Source organism: Tripterygium wilfordii, chromosome 17 (genome assembly GCF_013401445.1).
Source record: "Tripterygium wilfordii isolate XIE 37 chromosome 17, ASM1340144v1, whole genome shotgun sequence".
NCBI lineage: Eukaryota > Viridiplantae > Streptophyta > Magnoliopsida > Celastrales > Celastraceae > Tripterygium > Tripterygium wilfordii.
The window spans coordinates 11,125,690-11,147,234 of NC_052248.1; the positions used below are offsets into that span (position 1 = coordinate 11,125,690).

Genomic DNA, 21,545 nt, shown 5'->3' on the forward strand with positions numbered 1-21,545 from the left:
AGAATATATTCGAAACATATATATGTGCATATTCAAATTCAATTTCAGAAGAATATTGACAGATACAAAACAGATATAATATCATATACTAAAGATAGAACAATGTCTTTTCATGTTCGTTCTCTATTTCTCTCTCTAGATCAAAACTTTGCTTTGAAGATCCGTCTCTACCGAAAGTGAATGAAGAATAAAGAGCCCCAATCCCGATCTTAGTCGCAAGGAGGAAGAAGAAGAAGAAGAGAAATGTCGATCTATGTCGCAAGCAAAGAAAGAAGAGTTGATCGAGGAAGAAGAGAGAAGAAGTAGCGAAGAAAGAAGAAAAAGGGAGGCGTTGAAGGAAGGAAGAAGAGAAACGCTGAAGAAAGAAGAAAGATAGGATATAAATGTTGCTTTTTGTCATTGATGGGATATAAATGTTGTTTTTTATCCTTCTACCTATTTCCCCATCTTTTTATTATTCAATCTTTTTTATTTTGCCTTTTTATATGTGCCACATTTTTTTAATTTTTTAAAAAGATTCATATCATTTTTTAAATATATTTTGATATTCCACATGGCTTTTTAAATTATATTTTATTTTATATTTGGACAAATGTGACATGTCAACAATTTCCGGTGTTAAATCGATCGAAAGTTGATCGGAATGACCCAATTGCTTAAAATTGGAACATTGAGTGACCCAATTTGAAATTGTTTTCTTTGGGTGATCTAATTGCAAACTGACCTATCTTTTAGTGACCTATTTACACTTAACCCTTCACAAAACAGACTATAAGAAACTCAAAGTTTAGCTTAACGATATAGAAAATGAAATCAATAGAAAAATAAATGGCAAACAGACAATCTAAGAGATTCTAACCAAAGAGCCTCACTTAGTATGTAGAGTCACCCAAAGGTAGCCCAGATTGCTGGAGATGAATCATGTCAACCCAAATTGAACTCCTCGCAGTTCGCATTAGCATTCACCAATTTAACAAGCAATTGGAATGGTTTTGTAGGCCCATGTACCTGCTCTTGTTTACTTGAGTCATCATTGGTTCGTTTTTGGGAAATTAGGATTGGTTTGTAGCAAAAGAATTTCACTTTATTGTCCATAAAAAAATTCAAAATCAGTGGCCTTTCCTTTGACTTTCACCAATCTTGTTAAATGCCATAATTTTTTTAAAAAAATTAAATTAAGTGACTTGTACATTAGTGGAGGTGTAATGTGAGCTGTTCCGGACCGTTGTTGGGGTGGGCCGGGCAAGCCCGACCCTCGAATGGCTTTAGAGTCGAGTTTGAGAGCCAAGTTAGGTGGACTACTTAATAGTAACCATAGTATCTGGCGCTAGAGCAACTCTATGGGCACTCGAATGATACAGAATTGTGAAATTGGATAGAGTTTTTGACGATTGTGACTCTAAATCGATGCCCTACAATGGATACAAAGGTTATTTTTGACAAAATTTATTGATTGTCAAAATAAATTATGTTATTAGTTGTGAAAAATAAACTAACTTTTAACCCGTGAAATAAGTTGCAGGTCTTTCGTGAATTGGTCAAAGGTGGTTGCTCATAAGAAAAAGGACGAGCTCGGAATTGGTTCTCTATAGAAAAAGAATGGAGCACTACTTTTTAATTAGAAGTGGTGCTTTGGTTAGGAAAGGGAGTCCTATTAAAGGAAATTTATATGTGAAAACTCCAACATTAACAGTGAGGTATGGCTCCCCCACATCTGGAACTTCCTTACTCTCAACTTGTTGGAAAGATATTCAAAGGGCTGGTCAGGTGGATTTGATGCATTATATTATCCTATATCCATAAGCTACTTTTCCTCTTTTGGGCTTTTTTTCCCCTCATTGCTATCCATAGGGGTGAACATGGGTACGTTGGGTTGGGCCAGATTTAGGGAAATACCTTATCCAACTCGCATAAGGTCGGGTGAGATTTTCTTCAACCCTTAACCAACCTCATTTGAAGATGGGTTGGGTTGGGTCGGGTTGGGTCGGGTTATTTATCATTAGTTTAAAATTTTAACTAAAATTATCCACCTAAATCATTTTGGTGTAATTAAAACATAAATGAAGTCTTCACAATATTCAAAAGAAGAAAAGTCTACTAACTCTTAACATATATAGACACACACACACATATATATGAAACAAACTCAATGTTTGATTCTTGTTAATACTGTATACAAGTATAAAAGTGTGTGTATATATATATATATATACTGCATACAGGTCTATACAAGTATAAAACGACATTATATAATAAAATGAGGTCGGGTCGGGTTAATATGGGTCGAATTAAGACAAACACAAAGCCATAAATAAAAATCTATTAAAACAAACACAAAACCATAAATAAAAATAGCGTGACTTTTTACAGTAATGAAAACAACAAGGGACTGGGGTAGGCTTATAGCAGTCCCTCCTCTTCCTCATTTTTTTGATTATCAATAATTTTTTAAAATTCCTAAAAAATAATAAATATCAATGATTTTGAATCTCATGTCTTATGTCCTAAGTGATTCTAAATCGTTGGATGCAAAGTGTGTAACATGTTATCTCATTTTTAAAAGATCCGATGATTAAATACATGATCCAACGATCAAAATCCTTACATATTTTCTATTTATTCTTTTAAGAAATATTTTATAGCTCAAAAATGACGAACTGTATGGGCTGCTATTATTTTACAATAGCAGCCTACCCCACTCCATAACTATAAGACTATCACAAGTTCACAACGTCATAAGGAAATAGTTTTTCAACAATAAAGAGCCATGGACACAGACCACCAGAAAGCTAATAAAACCCATTACTTCCAAATCCGAAATTATATGCCGAAGGCATTGCAGCAGGAGGAGGCACCACATTGGGGTCGAAATCGAACACATTACCATTTTTATCTACATCTGCATCTGCTTTTGAAAGACAAAAAATATCCGAGTCATTAAGCCCTGCTGTAGGAAGCATGACTTGACCAGGACCAAAAGACTGGGTGTCATTGTTCAAGTTTTGAAAAAGAATAGTTTGAGATTGTTTTGCCACATTTTTCTGAAGCTCCTCCAAGGCGAGCTTCAATTGTCCCAGTTGTTCTTTGTTCATTTCGCTCACTGGATTCTACCACAAGCACTCTGCCTGGTTAGCCTTCCTCATCTTGCTAAGTTCTTGCGCTCTCTTCTTTTCCATATCGAGCTGCTCGAGCACCTGAAATGATTTTTTAGGTTAGGATGTTAAAATCACTAGAGTACAAAATCTATGATTTCTAGCCTCCACACAGAAAAATCTATCTTTTAACAAGATCAAATAACCTTACCAACCATATTTCTAAAACTCCCCAATTTATTTATCTTCCCTTTTTACTTAGATTGAAAATTGTCTGACCACCCAAAATGAATTTAATAAATTTCTAAAGGTGGAAACCATTCCTTTTTCTTTTTAAAAAACAAGCCAATTTATTTATTTTTTCATTTTATCATCGAACTTGGATATGACCAAGTTGAGTATATATCTTAACATAATTTAATAAACTAACTTTTAAGTCGTGAAACAAGCTGCAGGACTTTCGTGTCCAATCAACATCACAATAAGTTGTCAAGGTCTAACAAAAAAAAACCACGTGTGGAATAGCCAATAAACTAAACTCCCAACTAATTGATGGTAAAAAATGGGTCAAAAAGAATATATATCCATCATCACCTCCATAGGTGATGATGGATATATAAATATAATACAAATATAACCCATGAAGGCCAATGCTCAAATCCAACCCAATTCCTCCATGTATGTCTTTTAGCCCAAGTCCTCTAAGTTGCCCTTCGGCCCAAGTTGGATCAAGCCCGGTTCAAGCCCAACATCAAACACAAAAATAATGGGGTCAAATTGGTACTCAAATGCCATAGAAATTCAAATTAAATTAAGCATACATACTCATATACATAATAAACATATAGACACACATATACAAACATACAAATAGGTATATATACAAACACATGTACCACATACACCCTGCATGTATACATACGCACTGTACTGCACACATATACACACACACCCTGCACACATATACACACACACTATATATATACGCACACACACACTATATATATACACACCATATACTGTATATATATATATATACACACACAAAACCTATACATACAAGAACACATTGTACACACACACACCGTATATACATATACAAACACATATGAACACATATATACAAGCACACATAAACCGGTATATATACAAACACACACATACAGATATCAAAAACCCAGCATATATACATATACATACACACACACATATATATATATAAACTCGTATATATACACAATACATCACAACATCCAAAGAACATATGTTACAACCGGACCAACATAAGTGAGAAAAAACCTTATTTCAATAGTGAGCAAACAAGGACATAAACCTCCAACAATCAAATCCAAGGAAAGAAAGCCAGATCCAAGGAATCAGAAATAAAGAGATGCAAAGTAGAACTACAGGAACATAAATAATGAAAAGTAACAAGAAGTGTCAATCTGAGTGGATCTATTACCTTCTCGGAAGAACAAAACCGAAGAGAGTGAAATTCCTTCTTCTCCTTCTTTTCTCCTTTGTCCGGTGACTCCACTTTTTTTATGCCCCAAAACTTCTTCACTACCCCTGTGCCTTTTCTCTCCTTTTGCTTCTTTGTGCCGCCTCCCCTTTCTCTCTTTTGTTTTTCTTCCTCCCCTTGTGCGGCTGCCTTCCTTTCTCCTGCTTTCTCACCCCGAAAAACCCTTCTTTTTTTTTGTTCTCCTCTTTTGTGCAGCCGACTTCCTCTCTTTTCTTTCACCTTCCTTTTCCTATTTGTCTTGTCGGCTGCCCTTTCTCTCCCACAAGCTCTCTTTCTTTTATACCATATCCACATAAAACCCTATTTTCTCATTTTATCAAAATGTCCCCCCAAACCCTATTTATTTTCCCCTTAGAAATCCTAAGAAACTAATATTTTGGTATTTTCCAATGTTTTTGCAAAAACCTAAAAGGTGTCACCTTTCCTTTTTAAAGGTTTTATTTATTATTTATTTAATTCTCCTATTTTTTAGATATTTTCTAGGGTTTTGTTGTATTGGGTTTGGGTTTGAATTTTTATGGGCTTATGACCCAAGAAATGGGCTTTTAGGATTTTTTGCATGTTTGTGGGTCCAAGAAATAGGCTTCCATTTTTCGGACAATTGGCAATAAGAGCACTTTAGACAACTTAATTGTAAAAAGGTCATGGACATTTTTAAAATTGTAAAAAAGTACAATTTAAGGGTAATTTGGTCATCTGACTTAAGATATTTTTTAGTTTATACCTACAATACCCTCCTTCTTCTTCTTCTTCTTCTTCTTCTTCTCCCTCCAACTATCCAACTTCCTCTCTTTCTCTCCTTCTTCTCTACTAAAAGTTATCTCATTCTTTCTCTTCTTCTTCTTCTTCTTCTTCTTCCTCTTCTTGTTCTCGATCTGAATTTGTTCTTCGTTGCCTTCTTCTCCGTTTTTGGTCGAGTTTCTCCTCTCTTCATCGCCTTCTTCGTCGTTGCTCAATCTGGACTATGTCGAGTTGTTCTGCCTTGTTTTTGACAGATCTGGACGATGCTTTTTTGTTCAATCTGGGCTGTGCTTTGTTTTTTTGCAGATCTAAACTCTGGTTCGTTTTTTGCAGAGATGTATCACTATAGTATCACCAACACCAAAAAATCACTAAAATGATACAATGAAACTAGTATGCATACTTCATCTTCCTAATTACTTTTCCTTTCTTGATTTTCTTTTCTTGGTTACCTCTCTTATTCGTTTTGGAAAAACATTTACAAGTGCAGAGATGTATCACTATAGTATCACCAACACCAAAAATTCATTAAAATGATGTAATTGAACCAATATGCATACTTCTTCTTCCTAATCACTTTTCCTTTCTTGGTTTTCTTTTCTTGGTTTGTACATCTCTTGCTCGTTTTGGAAAAACATTTACAGCTGCAGAGATGTATCACTATAGTATCACCAACACCAAAAATCCACTAAAATGACATAATTGAACTAGAAAGACATGTAATGCAATCAAATTTACATTCTAACATTTATATCATCATTTTATAAGCAAAAGATATAAATTGAACACTAAATTGGATCTTCTATTTAAAAGTATCACTATTGTATCACAATTCGTGGAGAGAGAAAATCAAATTTGAGGTTATTTTGGTAAAAGATGATCCCAGTGTACTTTTTTAAAAGGATGTTTTAGTGATTGCACTTTTTTACAATTAAGTATAATCTGGTGTATCGGCCTCCAAAAGTCCCTTGATTTTTTTGTAAGCATGCGGGCCTATGACACGGGCTCTTGAATTTTGAATTTTTGTACTTTTTTGTATTTTGATTTTTATTAATTATTTTTCGACCGGACAAAAATCGGTTACTACAATCTGTTTGCCATTTATTTTTCTATTGATTTCATTTTCTATATCGTTAACCTAAACTTTGAGTTTCTTATAGTCTGTTTTGTGAAGGGTTAAGTGCAAATAAGTCACTGAAAAATAGGTCAGTTTGCAATTAGATCACCCAAAGAAAAAAATTTCAAATTGAGTCACTCAATGTTCCAATTTTAAGCAATTGGGTCATTGCGATCGATTTTCAATCAATTTAACACCGGAAATTGCTGACATGTCACATTTGTCCAAATATAAAATAAAATTTAATTTAAAAAGCCATGTGGAATATCAAAATATATTTTAAAAATGATATGAATCTTTTTAAAAAATTTAAAAAAATGTGGCACATATAAAAAGGCAAAATAAAAAAGATTGAATAATAAAAAGATGGGGAAATTAGGTAGAAGAACAAAAAGCAACATTTATATCCCATCTTTCTTCTTTCTTCTTCCTTCAGTGTTTCTCTTCTTCCTTCCTTCAATGCCTCTCTTTTTCTTCTTTCTTCGCTACTTCTTCTCTCTTCTTCCTCGATCGACTCTTCTTCCTTTGCTTGCGACATAGATCGACATTTCTCTTCTTCTTCTTCTTCCTACTTGCGACTAAGATCGGGATTGGGGCTCTTTATTCTTCATTCACTTTCGCTAGAGATGGATCTTCAAAGCAAAGTTTTGATCTAGAGAGAGAAATAGAGAACGAACATGAAAAGGCATTGTTCAATCTTTAGTATATGATATTATATTTGTTTTGTATCTGTCAATATTCTTTCGAAATCCAATTTGAATATGCAAATATATATGTTTCGAATATGTTATGATATGTCACATGATATGTTTTTGTCCTTTTGGAACTTCAAACAGATAACATTTCATTAAAGATAGATAATATTTTAACAAGACAGATAACATTTGGCAAAACAGATAGTATATGATAGATATCAAATTAATCGAAATAGATAACTTATCACCTACGGTCTGCAGATCTGAAATCAGAACTAAAAAACCACGAAAATCATCACAGAAAATACCGAAAAATAATGATGGGATGACAGATCGAAGAAAAACAACATGATCTACAAGCCCCATGACAAATATGAGTAGATCTAGTTCGAATACAAAAAAAAGGATGAAATCTAACTTAAAAAATGCCATATAATTGTTGAATAAGTCATGAGGGGCGGAGATGAAGCTCTATAAAGTTTAAAACACTATTCCATAAAGGATAAAATGTTAAAATATGTGGTTTTATTGCCTAAAATATCCTCATCTTCATCCTTAAACATGGCACACTTCTCCTACATGTGATTCATCTTTGACCTCCATTGGAAGCTTCGTCTCCGCCGCCAGAATGAGTAAAACTTTTAAGAGTGTCCTTAATGGAATAAAACTTTTAAGTGAGGGGCTTATCACCAATTTTCCCTAAAAAGATTGAGGCCTTAGATCTGTTGATCACATGAGGACTTGAAGAATAAAAAGAATCCCTAGATCTATTGTTCACCCGTCCTTATAGCAAGATTGCAGCCATTAGATTTCTATAGGAAAAGCTTTGTTTAGAGTTTAGGGATTCTGTGTTTAGGGACAGGGAAGATTGAGTTTAAGCGGATTGAGAATACAACTAAACTATCCGGTCTCCCTCTACAATAGGTGCAATGTTCGGCTTTGCAGTCGAGAAGTCGACATATTGGTTGATCTTTTGTTGCTGCTGTTGAGGAGTGGGATTTTCGGGAGTTCTATATCTCGTCGGATCTCGTGTTTGGATTCAAGTTTTGAAAAAGCTCCGCGCTCCTTAATGACAAAGGGGAGCAAGTTGGAGAAGTTCCGATTCCACTCGACAAGATCTCAATGGAGAGGGTGACTGCGATGGAAGTTTTCTAGTGAAGAGAGAATGGGTGGGGGTGAGGGTGGGTGGGTAAATCTGATTTTTTTTTCAAAATTAGTTGTAAAAACACATCATTAAAAAGCCACCAGTCATCGGCTCCACATTGGCAGTTAACTGACAAGTAAGCAAATTCTGACGACTAATTGATCGGAATTAGATTCTCATGGCCTAATTGCTTAAAATTGAAATATTGAGTAATCCAATTTGAAAATTTTTTCTTTGAGTGACCTATTGGCAAACTAATCTATCTTTCAGTGACCTATTTGCACTTCACCCGTTTTGTGAAGATATGAAATAATCTCCACACCAGTGTAATATAACATTGCCATCCGTCTTCTGAAAATCGGTGTAGATAGTGGAAAATAAATGCCGTGTCCATTTTTCATGATAAGGAAGTCGATGGAAAATAAATGATGTCTATATTTCATGACAAGGACTAAAATAAGAGAAGGACATCACCATTCCTTATGAAACTTGATATATGAATGGATTACACAGCCTTCCTCCTTCATTTTTGCAAGCATAAGAATTTAAAAATTGCATAGAATTGGATAGTGTTTCTTATTGTGTGATGTATATCCCAAGAAGTAGCACATGACACTAGTTGCGCTTTGATTCTCCTCATTTTTTTATTGGAAATGATGCTAAATTCCAGTTGAGAATCTGATGACGCTCAGTGAGAAGCCCTATTGATGCTGTGAATCCCACATAGATGAAGCTTGGTAGGGTATTTGGGATGTCAATAGACACCTCAAGAAAAGTCTCACCTATTGGATCAGATGCATATCCAATGTGCACTCTAATTGACTTTGTCCTCCCATCCAATACTATTAGAACCTTGATGTCTCTTCCACTTTTCAGGTCAATTCCGGTAAAATTAAGACTCCTGGCTTGAATTGGATGTATTACACTTTTTGTGACAATCGCAATGTGATTTGCATCCAAATCACCTGTATTCTTGTATGTGTCAAACTCCACAGCTAATTGACCAGCAGCATGACCTGCATTTACCTCCAAATGTATTGGTTTCGTTGAATATATAATGTATGTATCGATGTTACATCATATAATAAAGATAGGAACCACAGCTTCACATTATATTACTGTCTTGTGCTGGATCCATTATTCCAAGATAGGAACCATAGCTGTCAGATGGAGAGGGACTACTGCATGGTGCAATAATAAATGTTAGTCCGTCTGCAGATTCAGTTGAATAAGGGGAGGTAAGAATCCTGAACGTGAATTTAGTAATAATCATATGTGCATATATGCTCGTTAGAAATCGAACCTACGACCTTCAAAAAGGAAATAAACGCTCCTAATTGTTAGACTCGGACATATTACCCATTATTCATGAGAATCAATATAGTAGATAGTTTCATAGTTACACCCTTTTACTGCTTGATCTCAATGTCTCAGCCCATCTGCAAAGGAAGCTGCAAAAACGTCCATTCCTTCCTCCCTTAAAGCCAAACCAACCTCAATGCCTCCACTTCCGGCACGGCTCTCCGCCAATGAAAAGGCCCCAGTCTTATGCACAGACGTGATCTCTACTTTCTTCGGCCTGCCCCACCCGGAGTCCGCTTCGTAAACCTCGAACCGGGGTGACCCAGCAACTCCAACAGTTGGTGTTCCCGGTTCAATAGCCGAAAATTTTTCAGGCGCTCCCTTTGTTTCTTCAAGAACTCCTCTCTCCATTCCCTTAATCATCTCGCTAATTCTCTTGGCAATTAAAACGACGCCGTCCTCTCCCACCATGTCTTTTGCCTCAAAACTTGTACTAAAACTTGCAACGCAATTACCAAAATAGTTCACCGGAACCGGTGGCTCCATACGGGTCCTAACATCGGCCATGAAACCAAAAAAATCCTTCTTCTTCTGCTCAAAGTTCTTGGCTTCGGCCGTGAGAGACAATGTATAAGCACAAACAAGAACAAATGTAGATAAATGGAGTGATTTGGGTTCTTCTTCCTCACTTAGTTGAGACGATTTTTTCTCTCTCAGTTTCTTGATATCTTCACCGGTCAACTCAAATGTGGACCAAATCAAGCTCTCTGGAGAACTGATTTGTGGCATTACCTTCAAGTTTCGTGGATTTGGGTCTCGGAGGAGTTTGGCCCATTCGACTAGGAACTTCATCTGAAGGCTATCTGGGTCCTGAATAAGGGTTCGGTCCAAAACGGGTGTAAGATCGGCTGGTAATGAGGAAGAGTTGCCGTTTTTGCAGACATGAGCCCAAGCTCTGATAAACATGGTGGTGCTTTTCCCATCAAGAATCGAATGGTGTGTGGAGAACCCAATAGAAAATCCTGAACGTGAATTTAGTAAGGGGGGTTTGGTTTTGATGTTTTATTACGTGGGTTTCAATTATTGGTTTAGGAACTATCTTCTTGGTTTTTCTGTTACCAGATTTAAACTACAGGGTATTTTGTAACTGATTGAAATGAGGGAGTCAATTGACCCATTTTTTAAGACCGTAGGGGCTTATTTGTTCCATTTCGGAAAGTACAAGGGCTCCACAATATCAATAAGCTAAAGTTTCCAGAATTTCTTTCCTCATCTGAATTTAAATAATGTAAATCATTGGTCAATGACATCTGGATTACATGTGGAGTATCAAAAATTTTTTTTAAAAATTACATGTCATTCACTAACTGCAATGACAACAATATTTGATGAAAAATGGGACGGAAGGGCTAATATGGTCCACTGTTCAAAGTAGATGGGCTTCTTTGGCACAGAAAAATTGATTTTGAAAAGTACAAGGACTTTATGTTTAGTTGTCCCTATTAAAAAATTCACTAAAGGACTCTTTTTGAAAACTTTAGGTATTAGTTTAAATTTTCTAAAAAATTCATTTTAGTTTTAAAGAATATGTATATAAAAAATTTCAATATCAGGAAAACCATCTGGTTCAATCGGTTTTTGATCAGCACAGTACAACCCAATATTTTAAATTGAATCGTATTGATGGATTGATCAATGCCCGATTCAACAGGTTGAACTGGTCGATCCAAACTGATATTTAAAATAATTTTTCAGCATAAGTATACTGTCGATAATATTACCATAATAAGTTTTTCAGATGCTACGCCGATTGAAACACCTATGGAGGTGAATCTCAAATTGTGCAAGGAAAAAGGCGATGATGGATATTCTTTTTGACCCATTTTTTACCATCAATTAGTTGGGAGTTTAGTTTATTGGGCTATTCCAGACGTGGCTTTTTTGTTAGACCTTGACAACTTATTGTGATGCTGATTGGACATGATATCCGAATAGTCCCTATATACTACTGATTGGTGAATTTTTTGAGGTTATGCTCTGATTTCTTGGAAGGTCAAGAAAGAAGATATGGTTTCCAAATCAAGCTATGTTAGGTAGTCACAATGGTGAGTTTTTACTGGCCCATAGATGATAAAATTCTTAAATTTGTCGTAGTTTTCACATATAAATTTCCTTCAATAAGACTCCCTCTCCTAACCAAAACACTGCTTCTAATTAAAAAGTAGCGCTCCATTCTTTTTCTATAGAGAACTGATTCCGAGCCCGCTTTTTTTCTTATGAGCAACCACCTTTGACCAATTCACGAAAGACCTGCAGCTTATTTCACGACTTAAAAGTTAGTTTATTTTTCACAACTAATAACATAATTTATTTTGACAATCAATAAATTTTGCCAAATGTAACCTTTGTATCCACTGTAGGGCGTGGATTTAGAGTCACAATCGTCAAAAACTCTGTCCAATTTCATAATTCTGTATCATTCGAGTGCCCCTAGAGTCGCTCTAGCGCCAAATACTTTGGTTACTATTAAGTAGTAGGTGGGCCTCGTAGGCCCACCTAACTCGGCACTCAAACCCGACTCTAAAGCCATTAGAGGGTCGGGCCTGCCCGGCCCATCCCAACAACGGCCTGGAACAGCTCACATTACACCTCTACTAATGTGCAAGTCACTTAATTTAATTTTTTTAAAAAAATTATGGCATTTAACAAGATTGGTCAAAGTCAAAGGAAAGGCCACTGATTTTGAATTTTTTTATGGACAATAAAGTGAAATTCTTTTGCTACAAACCAATCCTAATTTCCCAAAAACGAACCCAATGATGACTCATGTAAACAAGAGCAAGTCCATGGGCCTATAAAACCATTCCAATTGCTTGTCAAATTGGTGAATGCTAATGCGAACTGCGAGGAGTTCAATTTGGGTTAACATGATTCATCTCCAGCAATCTGGGCTACCTTTGGGTGACTCTACATACTAAGTGAGGCTCGTTAGAATCTCTTAGATGATCTGTTTGCCATTTATTTTTCTATTGATTTCATTTTCTATATCGTTAAGCTAAATTTTGAGTTTCTTATAGTCTGTTTTGTGAAGGGTTAAATGCAAATAAGTCACTGAAAAATAGGTCAGTTTGCAATTAGATCACCCAAAGAAAAAAATTTCAAATTGAGTCACTCAATGTTCCAATTTTAAGCAATTGGGTCATTCCGATCAATTTTCAATCGATTTGATACCGGAAATTGCTGACATGTCACATTTGTCCAAATATAAAATAAAATTTAATTTAAAAAGCCATGTGGAATATCAAAATATATTTAAAAAATGATATGAATCTTTTTAAAAAATTTTAAAAAAATGTGGCACATATAAAAAGGCAAAAAAAAAATGATTGAATAATAAAAAGATGGGGAAATTAGGTAGAAGAATAAAAAGCAACGTTTATATCCCATCAAGGACAAAAAGCAACATTTATATCCCATCTTTCTTCTCTCTTCTTCCTCGATCGACTCTTCTTCCTTTGCTTGCGACATAGATCGACATTTCTCTTCTTCTTCTTCTTCCTACTTGCGACTAAGATCGGGATTGAGGCTCTTTATTCTTCCTTCAATTTCGGTAGAGATGGATCTTCAAAGCAAAGTTTTGATCTAGAGAGAGAAATAGAGAACGAACATGAAAAGGCATTGTTCAATCTTTAGTATATGATATTATATTTGTTTTGTATCTGTCAATATTATTTTGAAATCGAATTTGAATATGCAGATATATATGTTTCGAATATGTTATGATATGTCACATGATATGTTTTTGTCCTTTTGGAACTTCAAACAGATAACATTTCATTAAAGATAGATAACATTTGACAAAACAGATAGTATATGATAGATATCAAATTAATCGAAATAGATAACATATCACTTGCGGTCTGCAGATCTCAAATCAGAACTAAAAAACCATGAAAGTCACCACAGAAAATACCGAAAAATAATGATGGGATGACAGATCGAAGAAAAACAACATGATCTACAAGCCCCGTGACAAATATGAGTAGATCTAGTTCGAATACAAAAAAAGGGATGAAATCTAACATAAAAAATGCCATATAATTGTTGAATAAGTCATGAGGGGCGGAGATGAAGCTTCTGGCGGTGGAGACGAAGCTTCCAATGGAGGTCAAAGATGAATCACATGTAGGAGAAGTGTGCCATGTTTAAGGATGAAGACGAGGATATTTTAGCCAATAAAACCATATATTTTAACATTTTATCCTTTATGGAATACTATTTTAAACTTTATAGACTTTACGGAGTAAAACTTTTAAGAGTGTCCTTATTGGAATAAAACTTTTAAGTGAGGGGCTTATCACCAATTTTCCCTAAAAAGATTGAAGCCTTAGAAGATTTGTTGATCACATGAGGACTTGAAGAATAAAAACAATCCCTAGATCTTTTGTTCACCCGTCCTTATAGCAAGATTGAAGCCATTAGATTTCTATAGGAAAAGCTTTGTTTAGAGTTTAGGGATTCTGTGTTTAGGGACGGGGAAGATTGAGCATAAGCGGATTGAGAATACAACTAAACTATCCGGTCTCCCTCTGCAATAGGTGCAATGTTCGGCTTTGCAGTCGAGAAGTCGACATACTGGTTGATTTTTTGTTGCTGCTATTGAGGAGTGGGATTTTCGGGAGTTCTGTATCTCGTCGGATCTCGTGTTTGGATTCAAGTTTTGAAAAAGCTCCGCCCTCCTTTAGGACAAAGGGGAGCAAGTTGGAGAAGTTCCGATTCCACTCGACAAGATCTCAGTGGAGAGGGTGATTGCGATGGAAGTTTTCTAAAGAAGAGAGAGGGGGTGGGGGTGGGGGTGGGTGGGTAAATCTGATTTTTTTTTTCAAAATTAGTTGTAAAAACACAACATTAAAAAGCCACCAGTCATCGGCTCCACATTGGCAGTTAACTGACAAGTAAGCAAATTCCGACAACTAATTGATCGGAATTAGATTCCCATGGCCTAATTGCTTAAAATTGAAATATTGAGTTATCCAATTTGAAATTTTTTTCTTTGAGTGACCTATTGGCAAACTAATATATCTTTCAGTGACCTATTTGCACTTAACCCGTTTTGTGAAGATATCAAATAATCTCCACACCAGTGTAATATAACATTACCATCCGTCTTGTGAAAATCGGTGTAGACAGTGGAAAATAAATGCCATGTCCATTTTTCATGATAAGGAAGTCGGTGGAAAATAAACGACGTCTATATTTCATGACAAGGACTAAAATAAGAGAAGGACATCACCATTCCTTATTGAACTTGATATATGAATGGATTACACATCCTTCCTCCTGTATTTTTGCAAGCATAAGAATTTAAAAATTGCATAGAATTGGATAGCGTTTCTTATTGTGTGATGTATATCCCAGGAAGTAGCACATGACATTAGTTGCGAATTGATTCTTCTCATTTTTTGATTGGAAATGATGCTAAATTCCAATTGAGAATCTGATGACGCTCAGTGAGAAGCCCTGTTGATGCTGTGAATCCCACATAGATGAAGCTTGGCAGGGTATTTGGGATGTCAATAGGCACCTCAAGAAAAGTCTCACCTATTGGATCAGATGCATATCCAATGTGCACTCTAATTGACTTTGTCCTCCCATCCAATACCATTAGAACCTTGATGTCTCTTCCACTTTTCAGGTCAATTCCGGTATAATTGAGACTCCTAGCTTGAATTGGATGTATTACACTTTTTGTGACAATCGCAATGTGATTTGCATCCAAATCACCTGTATTCTTGTATGTGTCAAACTCCACAGCTAATTGACCACCAGCATGACCTGCATTTACCTCCAAATGTATTGGTTTAGTTGAATATATAATGTATGTTTCGATGTTACATCATATAATAAAGATAGGAACCACAGCTTCACATTATATTACCATCTTGTGCTGGATCCATTATTCCAAGATAGGAACCATAGCTGTCAGATGGCGAGGGACTACTGCATGGTGCAATAATAAATGTTAGTCCGTCTGCAGATTCAGTTGAATAAGCGGAGGTAAGAATCCTGAACGTGAATTTAGTAAGGATCACTGATGGCCACGCAAGCAAAGGGTATCTGTATAGAACCCTGCCAACTTGATTTAGTGGTAAGGTTGGATAACCTGGTTGTGGCTCTGGAGTTAGGCTTAAGTAGCCATCGTGACTGGTAACTGAACCCGTGCAAGTTAGGTTACCATCACTGCAACTTGCTGGGGTGAATGAAGGAAAGCTGAAACCAGTGGTGATTTGAGGGACTGGAAAAGGAGTTGGGGTGAATGAAGAAGTTTGGTTAAGAAAAGCAAAGAGAAACAGAAACAGAAACATGGTTGGTTGGGTGTATTTATGTGTGAGACTACTTCGCTTATAACTCATAGCAAGCAATCGGACTTACTCCACTATATATAGTGGAGTTTGATGGTTGTAGTCGATGAAATTTATGCTAGCTGCATTGTTGAAGGAAGATTAAGTTACCTTCAACAAGAAAAAGTTGGCTCTGTAGTTAGCGTAGCTTACAATATTTTTGTTTGTATTTCCTATCTGGATCCAAAGATTATATTGTTGGGTTATATTAATATCTCCAAGGCCACATTGTATTCGCAGATTGATGTTTGGAAGACTCACAAAGATATAAAGACAGAAGGTACATTCCATCTAGAAAGACTTAAGACTTTTCCATCTGTCTTTCAACAGGGAACCTACCCTGCATAAGCTAATGTTTATTTATTTTTGTGTTTATTTATAATTATGCTTTTGTCATCAACTGCTTGAAGTCTATATGCAAAACTGGCATGGATCCGGCATGTTGTTTACTATATATGCCAAGCATGTATGTCCATACACCCAGAAAGGCATAGTTTCACATTGTTTCCAAGAAACTATGCTGAAATGGAAAATATTTTTGACCTTGAAGCCACAATAGTTTCTTGATTACCATAGTTCTAGAAAGTTGGCTACTATAGATGTTGCCGGATTTTTAACTTGTTCGTAGGTGTGTGTTGATGATTTTTGTTCGTAGGCGTGACAAACTTTATTATGATTGGTCAACTTCAGCAGTTTTAATTTGAGCGCATCCTGTCATATGAAGGATGTGGGTCTTGACATATATTTCCTGGGTTTGGAAGCAGTGTTTTAGATAGTGGTACCAGAATCATAAAGGTCATGTGATTGGTATGTGAAATAAATGATTCAATCGACCGACAGCACAAAAATAATATATATATATATATATATATATGTATGTATTACAGAGGATACGAGTAATAAAAATCATGTTGCTTTAATGTTTAAGGCTTATGATTTCCTAATTGATTGTCCAAGTTCAATTCTCACTAATATTGCTTTTAACATGTTTTATGACTTTTAGGCTCCGTTTGAAACTTGGTTTGCTCAGGTCAAATCCAACTCCTTTTTTTGCCAATAACACTAGCGTTTTTCAGTCTGTGGCCAATCCAATTCACTTTCAATAGTACACATGCAAGTGAAAGGAAGATTTGTTGTATTCTAAAGGAAATTAGTTGGTAACCAGTTGCATTGTCAAATTGGTAAGGGTTAATTTACCCTTAAGGAGAGCGACATTGTAACGTGCCTCAAATCTTCAGCTTTACTAAATCCATTTTCCACTGATATCATTTTAAATTTCTCCAACACTTACGAAACACAGAAGTTGATCTTCATCCCATCCGTGAAGCATATGACCGACATGCTATTACACTTTCCCATGTCCCCACTGATTTACAACTTCTTGATGTTCTTACCTAAAAAGATTGACAATCTTCTGAAAGTCGGTGTAGTCTAGACAGTGGAAAATCAATGAGTGTCTATATTTCATGACAAAGACAACAAGAAGAATAGGCCATCATCATTCCTTATAGCACCTGATATATGAATGGATACATAGCCTCTATCGTTTATTTTGAAAATTTAAAAATTTGCACAGAATTTGAAAGCCTTCAGTAGTATTTTGTGATGTATATCCCATGCATGAAGCACTACATCACACTTGTCTACTGATTGATTCTCCTCATTTCTTGGGTATTGGATATGATGATAGCCTCCAGCTGAGAATCTGATGGCTTTCAGTGAGATACCCTATTGAAGCTGTGAATCCCACATAGATGAAGCTTGGCAGGGTATGTGGGATGTAAATAGGCACGTCAAAAAAAAGCTCACGTCTTAGTTCTGATGCATATCCAACGTACATTGTAAGTGAATATTCTCTGCCATCCAATATTATTGAGACCTCGATGTCTTTTCCACTTTTTAGGTCAATTCCGGTCTCATTGAGACTCCTAACATAAATTGGGTGTAACACACTTTTTGTGTCAATCGATACATGATTGCCATCCAAATCAAATGTATTCTTGTAAGTGTCAAATTCCACCGCTAATTGATCAACAGCGCGACCTGCATTTAGCTCAAAATTAATTGGTTTAGTTGTATATAATGTATGTATCGATATTACATCAATAGTAAAGATAGGAACCATAGCTTCACATTATATTACCATCTTGTGCTGGATCCATTATTCCAAGATAGGAACCAAAGTTGTTAGTTGGCGAGGGACTACTATTGGGTGCCATAATAAATGTTAGTCCATCTGCAGATTCGGTTGAATAAGAGGAGGTCAAAATCCTGAACGTGAACGTAGTATAGATCAATGCTGGCCACGCAAACAAAGGGTATTTGTATAGAACCCTGCCAACTTGATTTAGTTGCAACGTTGGATTGCCTGGTTGTGGCTCTGGGGTTAGGCTTAAGTAGCTGTCGTTACTGGTAACTGAACCCGTGCAAGTTAAGTTTCCATCACTGCAACTTGTTGGGGTGAATGAAGAGAAATTGAAACGGGTGATTGTAGGGAATGGAAAAGATATTGGGCTAGAAGAAGCTTGTATTAACATAAAACCTTATTTACATCATGTTTCAACAAAGCAGCAGGATTACATGAACATAGAAATAGAACTCTATGTTAACAATAATATAGAGTAAAGCACTAACCTGTAGACATGATTATAACCAGGAAAGATTCTCCTTTGGAAGTAGTTCTTCTCCTTTCGTTGAATCAAGAGTACTCAAGCCAATCAATAGGCCTTGGCTTATATAGAATGAGCAGTTATTCAAGAAAGTAGAGACCACTAACCCACAAAGCATGCCAACTCCCCAAACCTATCACTTAGTGGAGATGGTTCTGTAACTGCCAATATAACAATAATGATATCTTTAATCATATTTTCTAATAAATAGTTAGTCTATTTGCACAAGGAGTCTCAATATCAATCTATTATCATAAGACTCCATTAACTTGAATATATCTCAATATGCCTTATCAAATCATTCTAATATACTCAATCTAACACTCTCCCACTTGAGTATATTTCAAAAGATTTATATGGCTAGTAATATATAAAAAGTCAACAGTGATCACTGAGTCTCATGAACACAGAAATACTCCAAAAGACAACTGTCAAATTTATCTCAATGTAGAACCATAGCAACCTTGACACAAAATTGCATCAATTATACTATAATTACTCCCACTAAAACAAATTATACAATGTTGCAGACTATTATGATCAAGATCATGGAATACTCCCACAGTCCCACATTTGGTCCAAAAAATTGAATTTCAACTAAGAAAATTCACCATTATTGTTATCTCAAATAACTACACAAAAAACTAAATGTGTAGCTAATAAAATTTGCATAATATTCATGAAACCATACACTTAACAAACTAGACAGCAGAGAGAACAAGGATAATAGTCTGCTGATTTCAAATAATTCACATCAACATTAAGAAAAATGAAAATGACAATTTAACAAGTTAGAACCTGTCATTCCTATGTCTCAAGTTCGTCAAATGATGCAAAAACTCCCATCTTAAGCACATGCTTCCTAAAAATTCCAACAGGCAATGCTTTTGTCATAGGGTCTGCAATCATGGAGCCACTGTCTACATGTTCAATATTGACAACACCTTCTCTGACCTTTTCTCTAACTTTCAAGTATTTGATATCCATTGATCTTGAAGCTGATGTCCTTTTATTGTTCTTTGAAAATAACACAGCAGATGCATTATCACAATAGATTTTTAATGGCTGACTGCAGAAGTTCACCACTTGCATGGCATTGACAAAATTCTTAACCCAAATTGCTTGCATAGTAGCTTCAAAACATTGTATGAATTCAGCTTCCATAGTGGAAACAGAAATACATGTTTGCTTGGCACTTCTCTAACAAACAGCAGCCCCTCCCAATAAAAAAAAGTATCCACCTGTGGATTTTCTGTCATCTTTGTCACCACCATGATCAGAATCACAATATGCTGTAATTTCCAGATTTGGTTGCCTTCTGTAAATTAACATGAAATCCTTTGTTCTTTTAAGATACCTGAGAACCTTCTTTCCAGCATTCCAATGTGCCACACCAGGATTTGCTTGAAACCTACTTAACATGCTGATTGCAAAGGCCAAATCAGGTCTTGTGCAAACTTGAGCATACATAATGCTACCCACCAATGAAGCATAAGGTCTGTTTGACATCTCTTTCTTTTCTAAATCAGTGGTAGGACATTGCTCTTGGTTTAATCTGTCACCTTTGACATCAGGGACTTCACCACTTGAACAATGTTCCATGTTAAATCTTTTAAGCACTCTATCTATGTAGTTTCTCTGTGATAATCCCAAAAACTTCTTGGATCTGTCTCTAGTAATTTCAATTCCCAAAACAAAATGTGCTTCCCCCATATCCTTCATCTCAAAATTGTTAGACAACATGGTTTTGGTTTCTAAAAGCAATTGAGAACTTGAACTTGCCAAAAGAATATCATTGTAATATCCTGACCCGATTATACACTATTTATGGTATTTTGACACGTTGATCGAGGTGGAGTGAACCTCGGTAATCGTGAATCGGGATTTAGAGAGAATAAAAATTAAATCAAGATAAAACTATGAAAATATTTTTAATAAATGGGGGATTTAAAAAGAAATTTATTGGCGCAAGAATTACTCGAATCGGATTTAAATTGGATTTATTATAAAGTTTTGAAGTTAATTTGAACATTTTAGTTAGGGGTGTTTTTGAAAGATGGGTCTTTTTGAAAGTATAATATTGTATAAAAGAAAAATTAAAGAAAATAAAAAAAAATAAAAAATTGCAAAAATACCCTCTTCTCTCACGATTTTCTCTCTCTCTCTTCTCTTTCTCTCTCTAAAACGGGTTCAACTGTGATTTCATGATTCCGGCGACGGTGACGATCGAGGCTGATATCAAAAGAAGCGTACGGACGAGACGAGTGTAACCCAACTTGAATCACGTCGATCGGAGCTTCGGTTTGGGAGAAATCTGAGATTGAAGTTCCGGCCACCGTGAACTTTCTTTGGTCGATCCGGCCGATTCCGGCGACGGTTTGGCTTGATTCAGGTACCTATGAGTTCATTTCATTGAGCTCTTCAATTTGATATAAGATTAGGCAGGTTTGGGTGGCCGGATCGCCGGCGGTGACGTTGAATGGGTTTCGGCCGAGTTGACCGAGTCAGGCCGAGTTGACTCGGTTGACTGATGTGTTGACCGGTTCAACCCAGTTTGACCCGGTTTGACCCATTTGACCCGGTTTAACCCGGTTTTGACCCATTTCACCTGGTTTGACCCGGTTTTGACCCATTTGACCCGGTTTTGATCCATTTCACCCGGTTGACCCGGTTTTGACCCATTTGATCCGGTTTGCCCGTTGACTGTTGACCGTATTTTAACTGTATTTTCGTATAATGTGTTTTTCGATGTAGACGGTGATCCCAGTTGAGATTTGAAGCAGGTTGACTTTCAGAGTTTGGGGTTTATTGGGGACGCGTGCGTGGTATTCAGTTTCTGATTTTCAGGTAGGGGTTTTCTAT

At 36.0% G+C, this 21,545-nt stretch overlaps 4 protein-coding genes across 4 annotated transcripts; all 4 read right to left on the minus strand.

The window, feature by feature from the left end:
* Positions 1-7,722: 7,722 nt before the first annotated feature.
* LOC119981922 (anti-H(O) lectin 1-like) lies at positions 7,723-9,674 on the minus strand. Its single transcript, XM_038825060.1, has 4 exons — positions 9,671-9,674; positions 9,431-9,523; positions 9,077-9,327; positions 7,723-7,866 (listed from the first exon to the last, which is right to left on the minus strand). The coding sequence occupies exons 1-4, from the start codon at positions 9,672-9,674 to the stop codon at positions 7,723-7,725; spliced, it is 492 nt and encodes a 163-aa protein (XP_038680988.1).
* Positions 9,675-9,733: 59 nt separating this feature from the next.
* Positions 9,734-10,579, minus strand: LOC119981923 (phenolic glucoside malonyltransferase 1-like). The gene has a single exon (XM_038825061.1). It carries the CDS (start codon positions 10,577-10,579, stop codon positions 9,734-9,736), a length of 846 nt encoding a protein of 281 aa, XP_038680989.1.
* Positions 10,580-15,068: 4,489 nt separating this feature from the next.
* On the minus strand, positions 15,069-15,978 carry LOC119981924 (anti-H(O) lectin 1-like). The gene is made up of 2 exons (XM_038825062.1): positions 15,552-15,978; positions 15,069-15,448 (listed from the first exon to the last, which is right to left on the minus strand). The coding sequence occupies exons 1-2, from the start codon at positions 15,976-15,978 to the stop codon at positions 15,069-15,071; spliced, it is 807 nt and encodes a 268-aa protein (XP_038680990.1).
* A 1,696-nt stretch (positions 15,979-17,674) lies between these two features.
* LOC119981925 (anti-H(O) lectin 1-like) lies at positions 17,675-18,658 on the minus strand. The gene is made up of 3 exons (XM_038825063.1): positions 18,649-18,658; positions 18,158-18,538; positions 17,675-18,057 (listed from the first exon to the last, which is right to left on the minus strand). The coding sequence occupies exons 1-3, from the start codon at positions 18,656-18,658 to the stop codon at positions 17,675-17,677; spliced, it is 774 nt and encodes a 257-aa protein (XP_038680991.1).
* Positions 18,659-21,545: the final 2,887 nt, after the last annotated feature.